The following is a 16,926-nucleotide window of genomic DNA, read 5'->3' as shown; positions in this document are numbered from 1 at the left end:
CTCCGCATGTAGGCAACAGAGGAGAGACTGGGCCACTCTGTGCAGAAAGGACCTCACTGTTAGAATAACGCAAAGCCATCCGGGTGGCTCACCACCCATTTCTTCAGGTGAGAAGGTTGGAGCCCCTGCCCTCGCCCCACTCCGCTCCCAACCCCTCCCTCCCTCTCTTTCTCACACACAGACACATTTGTAAATACTCTCTTTGGAGAAATGGACTGGGCTTCTGGCACACACCAAGGCAAGCCATGTTAAAGGGACAGAGTGTTGGGCGTCTGCTGTTTGCGGTGGAGACAGTGGTCCCTAATTTGGACCCACAGGAGGCATCTCAGGGTGCAGGGTGCAGGACAGACCATCCATCTACCTGTGAGAAGTTTCACAGGTAGTTTCCTGTCAGAAATGGCAGGAGTCTTTGCTTCTGAAGACAGTCATGTCCTGTCAGTGAGGACCTGGGTTTTTCACCCCAGTCTCTCTGATCATCTACTGGTGACAGAGTATAACTGTCGGGAGGAAGGTCTGGACCCAGGCATGTTAGCAGAGATGTGCCTGGTTGCTGGCCGTGGAGAAGCCAGGGAGGTCCTCTGTTCGTGGTTTTCCCCAAAATGACCTGATGACACAGCCCTTGACCCCACAAACACATGTACCTCGGCAAGTGTGAAGAGACAATGGCGCATAGCTCCTTAGGAGGGGCGGGGGTGGGACCGTCACGGAAAACCCTAGGTCTCCACTATAAAATGGAGCATTGGCATTTATTGCCTTCCAGAAATAGTGTCAATGAATCGAGTCTCTCGCTGGAACGTTTATACCTGGAATGTCATTAAATCACCCAGAACCCTGAGGAATCTGAGGATGTTTAGGGGGTGGACCGTAGGTCTGGAAGAGAGTGGGCCCATCTGGGATGGAGTGAAGGAACCAAATTGCACCAGGGCAGGGAACGGAGGGCACTGAATGTGAGAAGCGGTGGGGGTGGGGGGGCACCCACACTAGACGAAGGTTGTGAAGGATGAAGTCCAGGTGAGGCAGGGGGCAGGCCGGCCTCCTCTGAGGCCGCAGGCTCCTCTGAGAAAGGTCATTCCATTACACTCTTGTCCCCAGGCCCAGACCTCCCGCCAAAATGCAATCAGCTCAACAAAGCAGCTGGCGAGCGAGCGTGTCTGTGTGTGGCTGGCTTTCTGAGGTCAGAGGAGGCCCCCTCCGACCGGCTCCCTCCCTTGCCAGCGCTCTCTGCTTTCATCTCCCTCTCTCTGCCTCCCTCGGAAGGTTTCCAGAATGAATGACGGGTCTGCGGTCACAGCAAGGCCGTGGCTTGGGGCAGGGTGGCTATCACCGCCCTCACTGGCCCAGGAATGCTCTGGCAGCAGATTGAACTGGCATCCCACTGCGAGCCTCTGAGCGTGATGGCTCGAGGAACACAAGAGTGCCACGTGTGCCGGGCTGTCCCCGAACTCCTCGGCCTGGACTGGGGGAGGTGGAGGTGTGGGCATGGCAGAGGATCTATGGATTCATGGTCTCGGTGCACTGAGGGATTCGGGCCAGGGTGAGACTGTTCCAGAGCCCCCGAAGATGCCACTACACTCGCCTGGTCAAGCCCAGTTCTGGGACTGCCCAGGGCCTGTCATTGGTACCTGCGCCTACACAGCTCGCCAGTGCCCCACGTGCCTCAGCCTGGTCCCTGCAACCCCCACCCCCCACCCCGGTGATCCCATCACCCTCCTCTGTTCTAGATGCTCAGGCTTGCTTTCACCGGCTCCGAAGCCGTAAGCATTCAGCTGCAGGCCGAGCTGGGATGACCGAGACTCCTGGGTGCTCCCCCACTGCCCTGATGACTCCCTGCTTTTGTAGGTCCCTGGCCCCTTTTATGTGGCCCACAGTGAGCAGGCAGCTGGGGAGGGGGGTATAGCTGTCTCTGGGGGGCACCGGGGCCCTTCTCTTCCTCATTAGGAAGCCGCACCACTCCCCTCTGGCGGAGAGGTTGGGGTTTGCCGCATAAAATGTCAAATTGCAGAAATTAAAAATGTAAATGCTGGCATCTAATTAGCCCGTTGACAGCAGCACACAGCTGCAAGTGACAGTGACTGATTGCCTTCTGCCAGCCTCTCTCCCCAAGCAGCCCCCGGCCCCGCCCTTCTCCCGGGTAACCCCCCAGAGAGGGGAGGGCATCGAGGCAGAGCAACTGCTTCGAAGAGCCTTTGGGCACGGGGGGGGGGGGGGGGGGACAGCCCTTGCGTCTGTGGGAGAAGGGGTCAGAAGGACACCAGAGACATACTGGACCACACTTTGGTGGCCAGGAGCAAGGCCCATGCAGGAGACGCCTCCTCCATAGTCCTGCTTCCAGCCCAGTTCACCCTCTGCCCAGGTCTGGGCCACATCCCTTCCCTCTGCGCCCCCTGCATCCAGAGCTATAGAGGGGCTCTCCGGGGCCAGCCCCTGAAGCACACGCGAGAGAGAGAGAGCCCACCAGGTCCCCAGGGGATCACGCACAGGCACCCACTAGCCCCAGTGCTGGGAGGATCCATCTGTCCTCGACTCGTGCGTGCACGGCTCCAGCTCCTTTCTTCCGCACTCCCTTCCCTGGTAGGTATTACTCGGACATCGGGAAGATGCCGGCCATCAGCGACCAGGACATGAACGCATACCTGGCCGAGCAGTCCCGGATGCACATGAATGAGTTCAACGCCATGAGCGCACTCTCGGAGATATTCTCCTACGTGGGCAAGTACAGCGAGGAGGTGAGCCCACCCTGCCCGGCGCCTGCTGGGAAAGACCGGGAAGCTATGGAAAAATCCCCGCCTGTGTCAATCTCTGTGCACAAGAGCACGGGAACCCCAGACCACGCTCTGTGTCTGCTGGGGAAGCTGTCTGTCGCCCTGGATTTGGGGGCTCTGTGCCACAGATGGGGATCGTAGGAATGCCCCATTCTGTAAATTCCGCATTAATCCTGTTCTCAGATATTTAGATAAAGTGTCTGTTTCTTTCCTTTTCTTTTTAAAATTCTTATTTCTTCCCTGCTTGTCCCTCCTTTTATTTTTCCCTTTTCGCTCTCTGATCTAATCCTCTTTAAACAAGCAGTTTCCCACTCTCATGGCAGGCTGAATGGTATGGTATGGTATGGTGGGATAGAACAGGACAGGACGGGATAGGACAGGACAGGATGGGACAGGATCAGAACAGAACAGATACAGAGCAGAGTGGAATGGCATTTATTTTACTTGCTGTGTTCCCCAGGTAGAAAATCTCACCTGGGGTCATTGCCACTGCAGACACTGCCTTCTTCCTGGCCAGTACAGAGGTGCTTCCAGATTTCTTAGTCATTCAGGCTTAGCCCAAGTGGGTTCAGAATCCAGGCTCCCTCTGTCTGAGCAGCAGCATAACCACCTTCTCCTTGAGCAGAAGGTAGTAACAGGAGCTAAAGCCAGTGCCCCCCTTGTCTGCCTCCTCTCTATCTCGTCACTGGGAGAGGGTCTAGGAACCCCAGGCTAAGGAGGGAGCCCCAGCAGGCCACGAGCAGCATAGTGCTGTGAACGCCAAGTGCAGGGGAAGCCAGCCGTGAGTCCCTCAGGGGAGGGACGGAGACTGCAGGCCATTGCTGGTCTGGGGCAAAGTTTTCACCTGTCCGTGGCCACGTGAGAGAAGTAAGGACGATGCGGAGTGTGTTAGGGTGGGAGTGTAACGGCCTCATCTTGGAAGGACTGCCCTTTAGTCTACAAGGACACTCATCTGCTCGTGGTATGAAAATGTCCCATCCGGGGCGCCTGGGTGGCGCAGTCGGTTAAGCGTCCGACTTCAGCCAGGTCACGATCTCGCGGTCCGTGAGTTCGAGCCCCGCGTCAGGCTCTGGGCTGATGGCTCGGAGCCTGGAGCCTGTTTCCGATTCTGTGTCTCCCTCTCTCTCTGCCCCTCCCCCGTTCATGCTCTGTCTCTCTCTGTCCCCCCAAAAAATTAAAAAACGTTGAAAAAAATTAAAAAAAAAAAAAGAAAATGTCCCATCCTCGTGAAATGCTGGTGCCAGTAACCGGCAGTTCTTGGCCAGCTAAGAAGTTGGCAATCCCATCTTGGTCTCCCCCATTAAAACTGCACTAAGTGGGCCAAGAAATCCAAGGCTCTAGGAGCCTCCCTTCGAGCCTTCACCCTCCTCCGCCTCCCTGCCCCTCAGCCCCAGCCCCGGCACAAGCATGCCTGTTTGTCTCACGCACCCCTTGTGGAGCAGACTTTGTGGGAAGGGCACACGCGTGTGTTCTGTGACTCTGTCCTCTGCACTGGAGCAGCCCACGCGGGGACCAATAGTTCCCCCATTTTACAGATGAGGCAGTGAGGGTTCAGAGAGGTGACATGTTTTGCCCCAGATCACCTCGCTAGAAACTGGTTATTCAATCCCGTATCTCCTGAGTCTGAGTCATATTCTAACACATTTTCCATCGTGTTCCACAGTTGCTCACCGTCCCTGTCCTCAACCAACCATCTGATCTCAGAAAAGGCTTTGGCAGACTTTGTCATGAGGTGCTGATGACCAGGAAAGCTTGAGATAGGGCTCTTTGAAGGATATTTGTTTGATAATGCACAGTGAAGCCAAACGACTTTCTAAATGTGGGACGTGGGGCTTCGTGATGCTGATAAGGAAGATATTCCTTTTTTTGGATGAAGGGTGGGATTTCTTAATATCTGTGAGGTCCCATTCCCCAGAGACACAGGGCACCGGACTTTACAGGGGTCACTTGTTAACCTGCAGGTCACTGGCACATCTTTGCACAGGTGTCTTCGGCCCACTGCCAGCTGTCTTCCGTGGACAGTGAAGTGCACACATTTATTCAGACATGCTGATGTAGGTGCTGACACCCTGAGCTCACTGACACAGGGCTACCCACACACTGCACCCCACGCCCGCGTTAGCCAGTTAGCCAGGCTGCCTGCTGACCCAGCAACGTTCCGTGTGCACCTGCACATACACATGGCTTCCCATGCCTGACCGCACCCGCCCCAAGAACGCGAACGTGAACGCACAGACTCGTAACCCCCCTGTTCTTGGCCCTTCAACAGATCCTCGGACCTCTGGACCATGACGACCAGTGTGGGAAGCAGAAACTGGCCTACAAACTAGAACAAGTCATAACCCTCATGAGCTTAGACAGCTGAGAACCGTCCTTCCAGGGCCCCTGGGGGGAGGGACACACCAAGCCGTGCCTCAGTCTAGATTATCATCTTTACCAAGTGCAAGTTCCGACTGGCGTCAGCAGCATCCCCTGAGCAGCGCTGTCTCTCTCTCCGCCTCTTTGCGTCTCTCCCTTCTCCCTGCATCCCTTCTCTCTCAGTTGCTCTGCCAACACGACCGAACCACACCGCCACCCCTCAGTTAGTCCAGGATGGCCAGGCTCAGGCGAGGGGCCCAGCCAGAAGATACCAGAGGGGCTCTCTTTACCGGGTGAGCCCAGGCGTCAGCAGCGGGGCCCGAAAGATGGCCGAGGAGCCGCGGAGAGAGGACGTTCCTGTGCTGCTGCTCTCCCCTCGCACGCTGGGCCGGACCTTGGTCTAGGGAAGAGGCAATGAGCTCAGTATTATCTTCACTGGGAAGACATCACCTGGCTCTCTCCCTTCTCACATTTCCACCTCCAGGGGGTCTGTCTGTGTGTGGCTCTGTTGTAACTGTGAGAATGGCCACAGCTCCTGCATGGCCAGAGTGGGGGCAGGGGTGAGGAGTTGGGAGGTGCTTTTCGAGCTGCCTCTCACTTGTTGTGTTGGTGTCCCGAGGCTTCCTGGTCCCCTTCCGGTCTTCTTGGAGCCCTTCCAAGTGCTCCTAGGGACCTGCCTGTCCCCTCTCCTCCCCTGTCTGTGGAAAGCCAGACAGGAGAAACAGCAGTTACCTTCCACGATGGAGAGCCTCCAGACCTTCTGGTCTGGCTCAAAGGGGCAGAAACATAACATGGAGGGGGAGAAAGGGAAAGAGAGTTGCATCCATCCTGGAAGCAGAATTTGTTTTTCATTCACCCCCCCCTCCCCCCCGCCAAGTGCAAGTGAAGCACGCCCGTGGTCATGGGTCTGATCGATTGCCAGACCTTCGATGCTGTCCAGAGAAAGCACCTGCATCCTCCTTGGTTGGCGCTCATCAAGGGTCAATGTAAAATGCAGGGTACATCCAGGAGATTCTACCTCCAGCCGCCTTTATGGCTCCGTCCTCACCACCCTTCCTGAGAACTCTAGAGAATGCTGGGGCAGAGAGCTGAGCCCCCGCCCCCCCCGCAGAGCCTGGTGCCATTGCTACGCAGATGACTTTGTCATTCCACTGTCCAGACCTCCTTGGCAATGACTCCTTCAACATCCTCTGTCTCCTCAGTCACTGCCCTTCCTCACCTCCTCCCCAGTCATTATGGAAAGAATCACACTCAAGCACAGCCTCATGGAGCCAAACCAAAATGCCAGCCAAACTCAGCCCCCAGCTTGCCATGTCCGGGACGGACCGAGAACTCTAGCTGAAGGACGTGGCCAGCAGCGACAGAAGAGATATACAATGGACCTCAGCCCTGGCGTCTGTTTCTCCATCTGTCCCTCCATCTCTGGATGGATCATCTCAGCTTGTCAGGCAAATGTGTGCTGAGACATGGGTGAGCAGGGGCTGTGGTAAGAGACGGTCTAACAGAGGGTCATGGAAACCTTAATCCTGAAGGGACCTTAGATGCCATCTGACCCAGTTTCCCACCATAAACAAGATTCTCTCCTGGCAGCCTTGGTGGCTAGTTGTACACCACTCTGGGAGACGAGGAGAAGCATCACCTAAGGTGCGGTTATGGGTGAGGGTTCCAGTCTTGCCTTCACTCCCCGAGCATCAGACGTTATTCCCTGCAATCCACTCAAAATGAGCCCCCATTGGAAAGAGGAAGGAACCGCTCCATTTCCAGCAAAGTCTATGGAGCACCCTGTACTTTTAAGAACGCTAGCCCCTTCGGGTCTGAATATGTGTGCATGTGTGAGTGTGTGTGTGTGTGTGTGCGCGCGCACGCGTGTGCGTACGTGGGTGTGTCTGCCCCAGAAGTAGGCAGAGAGCTCAGAAGGATTCCTTGTCCTATGTAGGGGACTGTGAAGCGTTTCCCTTCTCCACCCTTGCTCATTCATCGCAGCTTCAGGACATTTCAATGCTAGCTTTCCATGCTGAGCACGGGTGGATGGAAGGAGAGCCACCTGTCTGTAGGAAACCAGGGTGGTCACTGGCCGAAAGCGGCCTGGACTGGACTAGAGGCTGGGTGGAGGTGACCCACAGCAGGGCATTATGTGGCGCCAAGGAGGACAAATGGGGACAAAACACAAGTAGCCTAACAACAGGAAGGGGAGGATGGGGATGAGACACACGCCAAGGGGGAAAAATAACCAAAGGTTTGGCAGATAAAGTGCCAGGTGAGGAGCATGGGATTTCTACCCTTGACCATTTTATTTCCTCCCAAGAAGCCACGGGCCTTGGCCGGAAAGCAAGCACGTGGGAGGCAGGCGGAGGAGGCTCCACGGCCACTGAGATGTATTTGCACACATGAGGGGTTGGGGAGGTGAGAGACACAAACATATTTAACAGATTTGCTGAATGCAAGCGAGTGTATGTGTGAGCGCGTGTATGAGTGAGTGTGTTTGATTTATTTTTTAAGTTTTGCACAGTTAGAAAAAAATGAACAGGCAGACAAGAAGACTGTTATCATGGTTCTGCTGAAGCTTTTATTTTTTACCGGATTATTATTATTGTTGTTATCGTTCCTTTGTCGGTACAGAACTTCCCCCCTGACCCCCGCCATGTTTTGTCACAAGAGAAACTTCAAAACCCTCAGAGAAACCTCAGTGTCAGGAAGAAAGAGGAGAGGACAGTCTCCTGGCTCTCCTCCTTTCTCCTAGAAGAGGGTTTGAGGACAGATTTTACCTTAATTGTTGGCGGGGGGGCAGGTGTGGGTCGCTGCTGGTGTTTTGTTTGCCGAAGCCTCTGCAGCCTGCTCGGGCTGGAGAGAGAGGATAGACTCATCCAGAGCTGCAACCTGTCTTGCCCACAAAAATTCTCTTTCCTTTCGCTGTTTGTTTTCCATTTCTTCCGTTTGGATTCATGGTGCACGTGTGATACGTTTCAAAGTACAGGCAAGGCAGCATTGTCAAAAAGCTGTCCTTGCCTCCCCCATGTTCTTTCCAGAACTCCCCTTGGGATCCCCGATCTCCTCCTGGCAGGCCAGAGACCCCGAGAGCTGCCCCGGGGGGACATGTGGGCCAGCACACCGCAGGGGAGGGAGCGGGGCAGACTGGGCCGGTGGGGGGGCCCCCCCGGGCCCCCCCCCCCCCCCCCCGTGACAGTGAATTTCCAGGGTCATAACTCTGTTTAAGGTGGAATCTTTATCTAACTCCTTGAGTCCCAGGCAGAGAGGAAGGGAGACAAGGCCCATCTCCTCTCACCTCTCCCTTCAACCACCTCCTGCACCTTCCACCCCTGAGATGGTGCTGGGAGATCCCACAGTCAGAATAACTGACATGGGTTAGGTGGGGATTTTGAATGTAGAAGGGAGATGGGCTGAAGGCTGGTAGTGGTAGGAGGTGGGGAGCTTGGTGGGGTCCCGAACTGAAAAGGATGGATGAATAGAAGCTGAGAAAGACAGCTGCAGGCAGGTCACTCCTCTCGCGGGGCATGAGTCTCCCCACGTGTGGGCTTTGCCATCCTTTGTCCTTCCACGGAAGGAGAGAACCCCCCCCATCTCTCGGTAACTGCAGGCGGTACCACTAAGTGAAGTTGGCTATGGTGTCAGTTAATTCCTCAGGAAAATATTTTTTTCTTGCCTTCTTTCAATGGGGTCTGAATTTGGGGACCGAGGACAACCTGAGTGTTCACAGGCCAAAGTAGGCTCACACCCCCGGGGCGCCCTAGACCCTCCCTCTCGGGAGCCGGTGGGCTGGCGGGTCAGGCCCCGGATGCTTGAGCAGGGCTACGGTCGAGAGAGAAGTCATTTTCAGTAATCCCAAAGTGAAGCAGACTGTCCAGGACTGTGCCAGGCAGAAGCAGGAGTCGCCGACAGGTAAGGTCGCTGACCTGGTCCGCTCGGGCCCCCGTCTCACCCCGCCCCCCGCCAGCCCTGGGCTAATGTCGAGGTACTGTCCCAGCACCCCACTTCCCCCTGCCCGAGGTCCTTGTGCTCATGTCCCTCTTGCATGTCTGGCTTCTGAGGGTGTCCCTCCCCTGCAGAGGGGAGTGTGTCCCCTCATCCCCCTCACCTGCAGTCTCTGCCCCAAGGCCATGCATCCACTCTTACCCGGAGCCTCTGACCTCACAGCCCAGCACCCCTTCCCCTGCACCACCCTGGGGAGGCCCTAGGCCCCTCACGCCCTTTTGACAATGCCTCCATGAGTAGTTGGGGGTCTGGCCCTGGGGACCCCCCAGCAGAGGAGCCACAAGCAATGATTTCCCAAGCACCCTCCAGTCCAAGAGGCAAGTCCTGCTGATGTTTCCAGAGCCCTCAACAACCTGTTAAGATGGGGCTCGCTTTGACCTAATAGGCAAAAACCCTATTTTCCATCTGTCTCCGTTCTTAGGAATAAGGGGACACTGCCTTTGGCTTCATAGGATGTAAAGTCAAATACTTAACCTAGTGAAGGTTAAGCTTAATTACTCATCAAGAACAAACTTTCCCACCTCTCACAGAGCAAGGAGGGAGGGGAAGAGGCAGGGAGGCCCAGAGACACCCCTTCCCCGGCCCTTCCAGGAATGGGCCACCCCAACAGGCAGTCCCAGCGAGAGTCTGAAAGGCCTCCGAAAGGCATTCCTGGGAAGGACTAACCCCCAGGCACCAGAGTCCCCAAGAGAAGACCCTGCCCTGGGCAGATCCTGGCTCCTTCGTGGCCTTTCTCCTCACTCCTAGTTCACATCAAGGCCCTCCCGTCAGCCCCCCATGCCTCCAGTCAGCTCCCAGGACAGGTGACGGAGGGCCCTTGACCCCTCAGCCCCTCCTTGTTTCTTTATTCTGTATGTGGGCTGTTTATTTGGGGTCTGAGGTTGTTTATTTTTCGTCTGTATATGTTAAGCGTTTGAGATTAAGGAGGGAGCCCAGGTGTGGGTGTAAAGTCCAAATTGCTGGAAGGAAGAAACAAGACTCTTCACCTGTGACTTGCAGGGATGAAGAGAGCCACAGGGCTGAGGGTGGGAGGGGCTCCCCCTGTTGTTAGAAAATGGGTCCAAATAGTTCCCAGATGTGGACACGCCAGTCCTGGGGAAGCTGATACTCTTGGTGCTTCCCCTGCACCTCTGATAGCTGGGGCCTGCAATGCTACCCCTCCTCCGCCTGCCTCCTGCCACCTCACCCCTACAGGTGTGGCAAACGAGAGCCTTTACGGAGCAGGAAGCTGAGGTATGGCCACAGGTGACATTGGAGAGGCAGCTCCAGAGGCTGGGACACCATGAGCCTCTGAGAGTAGGGGGCCCTCCGCTGGAAAACTTATAAAGAACATTCCTCCCATTCAGAAAGGAGTCTCTGTAGTAAAAATTTCAGACTTTCAAAAGCGACCTTTTTTTTTTAACTACAAATCTTTGCTCCCCGATAAAAATTGTGGGGTTTGTGTTTAGTAGGGGGGAGTATCCAACTTTATAAAATGGGATTTTTTTGGTTGTAGAAGTAATCATACTCACTAGAGTCTCAAATTCCTTGGGTAGACTGGTGACAACCCCCAAAGCAAAGCTAAATGAAACAAAAGCCCTAATAAATGAAAAGAGGTGTCTGTCTGTATTGGCAGAGATAGTGAGGTGGGTGGGGGGCTCTGTGCCGTCAGCTGGGTGCACCCCACCTTCCCTTCTCCTCACCCCCTTTCGCTTTGTCCAATCTTGGCTCTCTGGGCTGCCCCTGGTGTGGCTGAGTCCCGTGCGGTTCCCATCCGCTTCCCTCAAACCGTAGGGACACCCTTCTAAGGATCGGTCATGGAGGGATGAAGTCCCCTCCCCTGAGAATGCAAATGCCCATGGCAAATAGGCACGGTCTATGAAGCTCATCTTCCACCATTTTTTTTTTAATCTGGAATTAGAACATCTTTTGTTAGTATCTTTGATCTTATGACTCAAGCACATTTTGGAAGGGCTCCCTTCCAAGAGTGGAATTCAAAACAGAGGATATGGCTAAAGAGCAACACAAAGGACGCTTAATAAAGTGAGACCGCGTACCAAACAGGACTGCTGGATGCAAGTCAGGCCCACGACCAAGATGGGATACGTGTCTCGTGTGTTCTCCTTCCTTCTCCCTTCCCTGATGTTCTTCTCCCCAGCTGTTGGCTCGTTCAACCTTCCGTTCTTTAAAAAGAAAAGCTAGTTTACCTCAAAGAATCTTGTTTCCATTTGGAAACCAATGACTTTGTGTTCTAGAGTAGATGACCCTCCCCTCCATCACTCCTTGCCTGGGTCTGGTGTGCTTGAGGCCTGAGGTCCTTGCTTAGTCATGTGATGGCTACGTTGACCAAGAACAAGAGCCCCAGGCCCTGAGATAGGAAGGATTGGGTGCAGCTGGCCTCCTCCCCACCTTAGCTGGTAAGGACCAGCCTATCTCTGCCAGCAGGGTCCTGCCAAGTCACCATTGTAACCAGCAACTCCAGGGTACCACCAACAAGAACGGCTCCATGAGCCGAGGTGCAGGGGAAGCGGAGTCTGGCCTGGTCACACAACCCAGAGTCAAGTCAAATACTAGAGGGAAGAGGAGAACAGGAAAGAATGAATGGGTGGTTTGAGGAACAGGCAGAGGCCTTTGAGTCTCAGAGAGAGGCTGCTGAAGGAGGTAGGGCGGGTCATTCCTGCTCCAGTCACCCCCTTCCAGCCCCGCCCCACCTCTGTTTCCATAAAGCTCCCACCTTGAACACTGACCCTTTGTTAGAACAAAGCAAAACATATCTTTAGACAACAGTGTTACAATGAGCCTCAAAGATAGGTGGATGAAATCTTTTAGAGGAACAGGGTCTTCTGGTTTTGATTTAAAAAAACAAAAAAAAAGAGAGTATCCTAGCAAGATTTAAAAAAAAAGATTTAAAAAGTAAAGTTTTTAAAAAGGAAACCTATGCTATTTAAATTGGAGCCCAGTTGTAACTTGGTAAAGGCAAGCTTCTGTACCTTTGTTATAATTAATTGTATACCTGTGTATGTAAATATAAGGCATTCCTATTTTGCAGTTCAGAACAAAAAAAAAAAAAAAACCTATTTGTAATATAGAATAAAGTTTATTAAAAAATAATAAAAATGCAGTTTGGGATTTGGGTCTTTCTTCATGTGTCTGGCTGGAAGGGGGGAGAGGGGAAAGCTGGCCATAAATAGGCCTCCATGGTGCACAGATATGGAAGCGTCCCTCTCCAGCTCCATGATGTCTAAACTCAACCACCAGAGGTCAAGTCTTTCACTTAAGGCTCTGGCTTCGGTTACAAAGCAGCTGTCTCTGGAGGTGATAGTCCTCCCAGCAAGGGAGAGCAAGCATACTTCCGGCCAGTGCTGTCCGCACACATCACTTCCACATGAAGCCGGATCAGCCTCTGAATCCTTCCCAACACAGCCCTCCAGGCACGCACGACTGACCCGCTAGATAGAGTTGGTGCCGGAGAGAACACGAGTTGCCATCCCTGCTTTAAGTCTTAGCCAACTACACCTTAGCATACGTGATTGTATCAGTCTCTCTGTCCCCGAGCGTTCTGATAGAGGGTAGAAATCTTGACCCCAGTTGTGCCCCTAGTGTAGAAGTAGGACAGGGGGAGAAAGAGAATGGGAGGCGTGGCGGTGGGGGCAGGGAGCAGGGAAGAGGCGGCCGTCTGCCCCCCACCCACGTCCCTCTGTGGTCCAGGCTGGTGTCCAGGTGGCAGCGCGAGGGGGAAAGGGAAGCGCAAGCAGACGGGGCGGTGTGGGCCCCAGTCTGGGCCCGGGGACTCTGTGTCCTCTGCTGTATGTTCAACTGGCCGCCCTTGCGCAGATGCCTCTCTGAGCCTCACCCAGGTCAGCAGACAGAGAAGGTTGAGCTCCACGTCTCCACCATTCTTATCATTCAAGGTGAAAACCAGAGAAGAGAACAGGAAGTAAGAGGATGAGGAAGGAAAGGAAACATGGAAGGGGGGAGAGTAAGTGAGGAGGAGAGGTGGGAGAAGTAAGACAGACCCTAAGCACTCAACAGCAAATCCTGCCCTCCCCCGTCTCCCTGCTGCCCCTGCGCCCCCGCCCCTGCAGCCCCTCGGCTCCTCCAGCCTTCAAAGCAGAGCCCCCAGAGTGTGAGGGCGGGAAGTTCACCAACATGGGACCTCTGACTTGGTGCCAAGTCCGCAAGTCCTGGCTTGCCTCACAGAACTCTCCCACCTTCCAGAAGAGACCCCCTCCTGAGTTAAGAGGGAGCTGCTAAGGGGCCAGCACAGCTCCACAGTGAGACCAAAACACTATCACCTCTGGGAGACACCTCCTATAGCCGGCGACCAATGACGGGCGCCTTCAACCTGGGGACCATGAGGGAACAGATGACAGCTAGGAGGGAGAGCGGGAATTAGCGACCCCAAGACCAGCCCAGACTGCACGGATTGAGATCGGAGTGGTGGTTTTTGTCTCTTTCAGTAGGTCCAACTGACGAGGAAAGTGTATTTCTCCCTTTTCCTACATCATGAGGCAGGCTGTGGCAGGGACGATGGTTTAGTGTGAAAGTTCCAATCAGATTCCGCACACGATCAAGTTCCTGCCACGTCCGCAGACTCCTTTACCTGTATGATCTCATACTTGATCACAGGCAACCACCATGACCTTGAGCAGACCGCTTCTCCGTGATGTGGTTTCCTTATCCATGACCTGAAGACACTTCTAGCTGTTCTATGAGACCCAGGAGATGGGGGGGGGGGGGGGGGGCCGATTTGGATAAAAAAAGGGAAAAAAAAACCCGGGGGCCCAGAGGGGTCACACGGGCATGCGGTATTGTTATTAGTCATAAAAATGATGCTGTACAAACAGAAGAGTGGATCCAGCCTGGGGCCTCAATAGCAAATTGAGAATAGATGCCGTATTCCTCGGCTCAGGCTGCTGTAACAGAATACCAGACTGGGGGGCTTAAACCACAGGCATTTATTTCCTCACAGTTCCGAAGGCTGGAAGTCCAAGATTAACGTGCCGGGATTGGTTTCTAGTGAGACCTGTCTCTCAGGCTTGCACACAACTACCCTCTGTGTCCTCACATAGCCTTTCGTCGTGTGTGCGTGGAGAGAGATCGCGGCTGTCTCTTTTCATCAGGTTAGGGCCCCACTCTGTGGCCTCCCTTGACCTTAATTACCTCCCTAGAGGCCCTACCCCAAAATTCAGTCACATTGAGGGTTAGGGCTGAATTGGGGGGGAGGGGGGACGCAATTCATTCTGTAACAGTGCCTTATTGATTCATTGCCAAAAAGTAAGTATCTAACATCTTATGAAAAGGGACATGTATGTACTTTGATTGTTAGACTGTAAGACTGTTGAAGGCAGAGACCATATCAGCCGAATGTATGTTACCCAAGCTTAGCAAGCGTCCAGCACAGAGCGAGTGTTCAGTAAATCACGAATGGGTGGCGGGAGGCACGTGGGCAGTGGGACTGGCAGAAAGCAGTCGGCCACAAAGTCGGTCACTTGGTCGTCTCCCCACCCAACTACTATGCCGCTATTATTTTCCACATCAGGCCACATCCTCTCCCATGAATATTTTCTCTCTAGGAAATGAATTCCTTGCCTTGCAGCCAGCGGCTTATCTTTTGCAGGAGTAGAGAGCCAGGCGCTGTGGTCAAGCACTCTCCCGGGGTTGGTAGGGCTGCTGTTGGCCCGAGCAGAATAAGTGGAGGCAGGGGCAGGTCACTTGCACACCAATCACTTTCTCCAAACCTGTCCTGCTTTCCTTATAACAAAACTCATACCCTGAACACTGCCCCCAAGCCTGCAGGGCTACAGGGAGTATGTGCTAAAGGTGAGGCAGGTGTACGAGGCTGGGCCGTGCATAGGTGATAGGATTGTGTCACTGTTCAGCAATAGCCGCCTTCCCTCCCTGAGTGAGCATGATGGCCTCCCACCCTCTTCACGGCAGGCTGGCCAAGTCACTTGCTCTGGGCCATGGCACATGAGCACTCGTGATATGCTACCTGCGGTGCTCCATCAGCCTGGACCATGAGGACGATGACAACATAGAGCCGAGATACTCGATGACTGTGCTGGCCATGTAGCACGAGTGGAAAATACACCTTTGCTGTTTTAAGTCGTTGAGGTGGGAAGGATATTTGTTACCGCAGCATGACAGACGATCCTGACTGCCACAGGGTACCAGAAATTTAACCTGACCAGTAGGTAGCCCCTTAGTTAATAGCTGATATATGAAATCTCACCATCCACCTATAGAGAATTGTTCTTTTGACCTAAGTCTGTTTTTGTTGTTTTTTTTTTTTTTCAAGATGTTGTTAGCTATTTATACTCAATGTGACTTACTGTGTGGAAATTCCTGATTTTCCTGAGCTGGATTTTTGGGCAGGCGGGGGAAGAAGGGGAAGACTCAGAAAATGAAAGAGCAAATCTATAGACAACAGCAGAAAAGGCAGTGGAGGGGAGGGAGGCTATCGGGAGAGAGAAATGAGGAGGATTAAGACGATCCGGAAGGACAGCCTTCGGCCAGCTCTGTGCCGGAAACTGCCTGGTGCTCACCCAGCCGCCTGCAGTGGTGAAGGGTTTTCAGCCTCAGGTAGAGGTCCCAGCACTCACACCCCACACTGCCCTACGAAGCTGTATTTGCCATCTAGGGATGAATCCAACCAAGGTCGTTTTAAAGCATAACGTACAGTTTTCTATATACAGTAAAACCTTACACCGCAAGTAACTTGTTCTGTGAGTGTCCCGCAACAGGAGCAAGCCTTTCTGATCAATTTTAACTTGATGAACAAGTGAAGTCTTGCCATAGGAGTAGTACATGACGTCAAACGCCATGATCACAATTGAGCCAATGGTTCTGGAAATTCGCTTTGAAATACAAGTGCTTTGGATCACAAGCATGTTTCCGGAATGAATTATGCTCAGAAACCAAGGTTTTACTGTACTTGGATTTTCAACAATGGTCCACTTCCAGGAAAGCAGGGAACTTGTCCTCACTACGAGGCACAGACCATGTTCTCAACGCAAGTCCCACTCAAGATGGCAAGCCACCCTTAGGAGGCCACAAAGAACAATGTCTCACGATGCCTAGAAAGGCCCATCCACACACAGATGCTGGCTTTCCTCAGCAGCACCTACCACTGCCTGGTACTAAGGCCTGGTGGCCCCTCTAAAATGCAGGCAGGGGAGGAACTCGTGCCCCCAGCCGAAGAGGGCCCTTCTTGCCCTTGCCCCACATTGGAGCACACACCTGGACCACTGCTTCCCCATCTCCCAAGTCCCCAGCCATTTCCTGACTAAGCCTGCCTAACTCTAATGGGCAAGGGCAGGACCTGGGGGGACAGGAAGCAGGGGGATCATGGAGGGGAAGCTGGCCAGTCACCAGGGTTGCCTCCACCCCATTTACCTGGAGCACATCCTGTTGCCTGCACTAAAAGGACCAGAACCCCCCCCACCCACCCCCGGCCCCGACCTTGAGTGCCAGCCTCCATTGCCCCTAACTCTACACTGACTCTCATTCTTTCTTCTTCTGTAGTTTGCCTCTGCGGGTGACACAGGCTAATAGGCCATGAACTCAGAACTGGGTGAGCACACCCGTCCACACTGCTGTGACGTCAATCCCCTTCCTAATCCCCCCTTTTGCAGCCTGCACACCATCTCTACCTAGAGTAATGGTGAGACACTGCCCACCCGTGTCCAGCCGTGTTACCCTGCGTGAATTCCTAACCGGCTCCACGTCCTGGTCTCATCCGTAAGGACGAGAAAAAAATAACACCTTCCTCCCAGAAGATCAAGTGAGGCAAGGATTACAAAGCTCTCAGAGCAAGCCCTGACATCTCTCAAGT

The 16,926-nt window shown here is 53.8% G+C and overlaps 1 protein-coding gene across 1 annotated transcript in view; it reads left to right on the top strand.

The window, feature by feature from the left end:
• PLXNA4 (plexin A4) overlaps window positions 1–12,212 on the top strand; it is a 437,585-nt gene extending 425,373 nt beyond the window's left edge. Inside the window, exons 31-32 of the mRNA XM_049641872.1 lie at window positions 2,576–2,726; window positions 5,032–12,212. Coding sequence (XP_049497829.1) covers window positions 2,576–2,726; window positions 5,032–5,127 — 247 coding nt within the window. The 3' untranslated portion in view covers window positions 5,128–12,212. The remainder of the gene's footprint in view (window positions 1–2,575; window positions 2,727–5,031) is intronic.
• Window positions 12,213–16,926: the final 4,714 nt, after the last annotated feature.

Source organism: Panthera uncia, chromosome A2 (assembly GCF_023721935.1).
Source record: "Panthera uncia isolate 11264 chromosome A2, Puncia_PCG_1.0, whole genome shotgun sequence".
In the NCBI taxonomy this organism is placed as follows: domain Eukaryota; kingdom Metazoa; phylum Chordata; class Mammalia; order Carnivora; family Felidae; genus Panthera; species Panthera uncia.
This window is presented reverse-complemented; position numbering and strand designations above follow the sequence as displayed.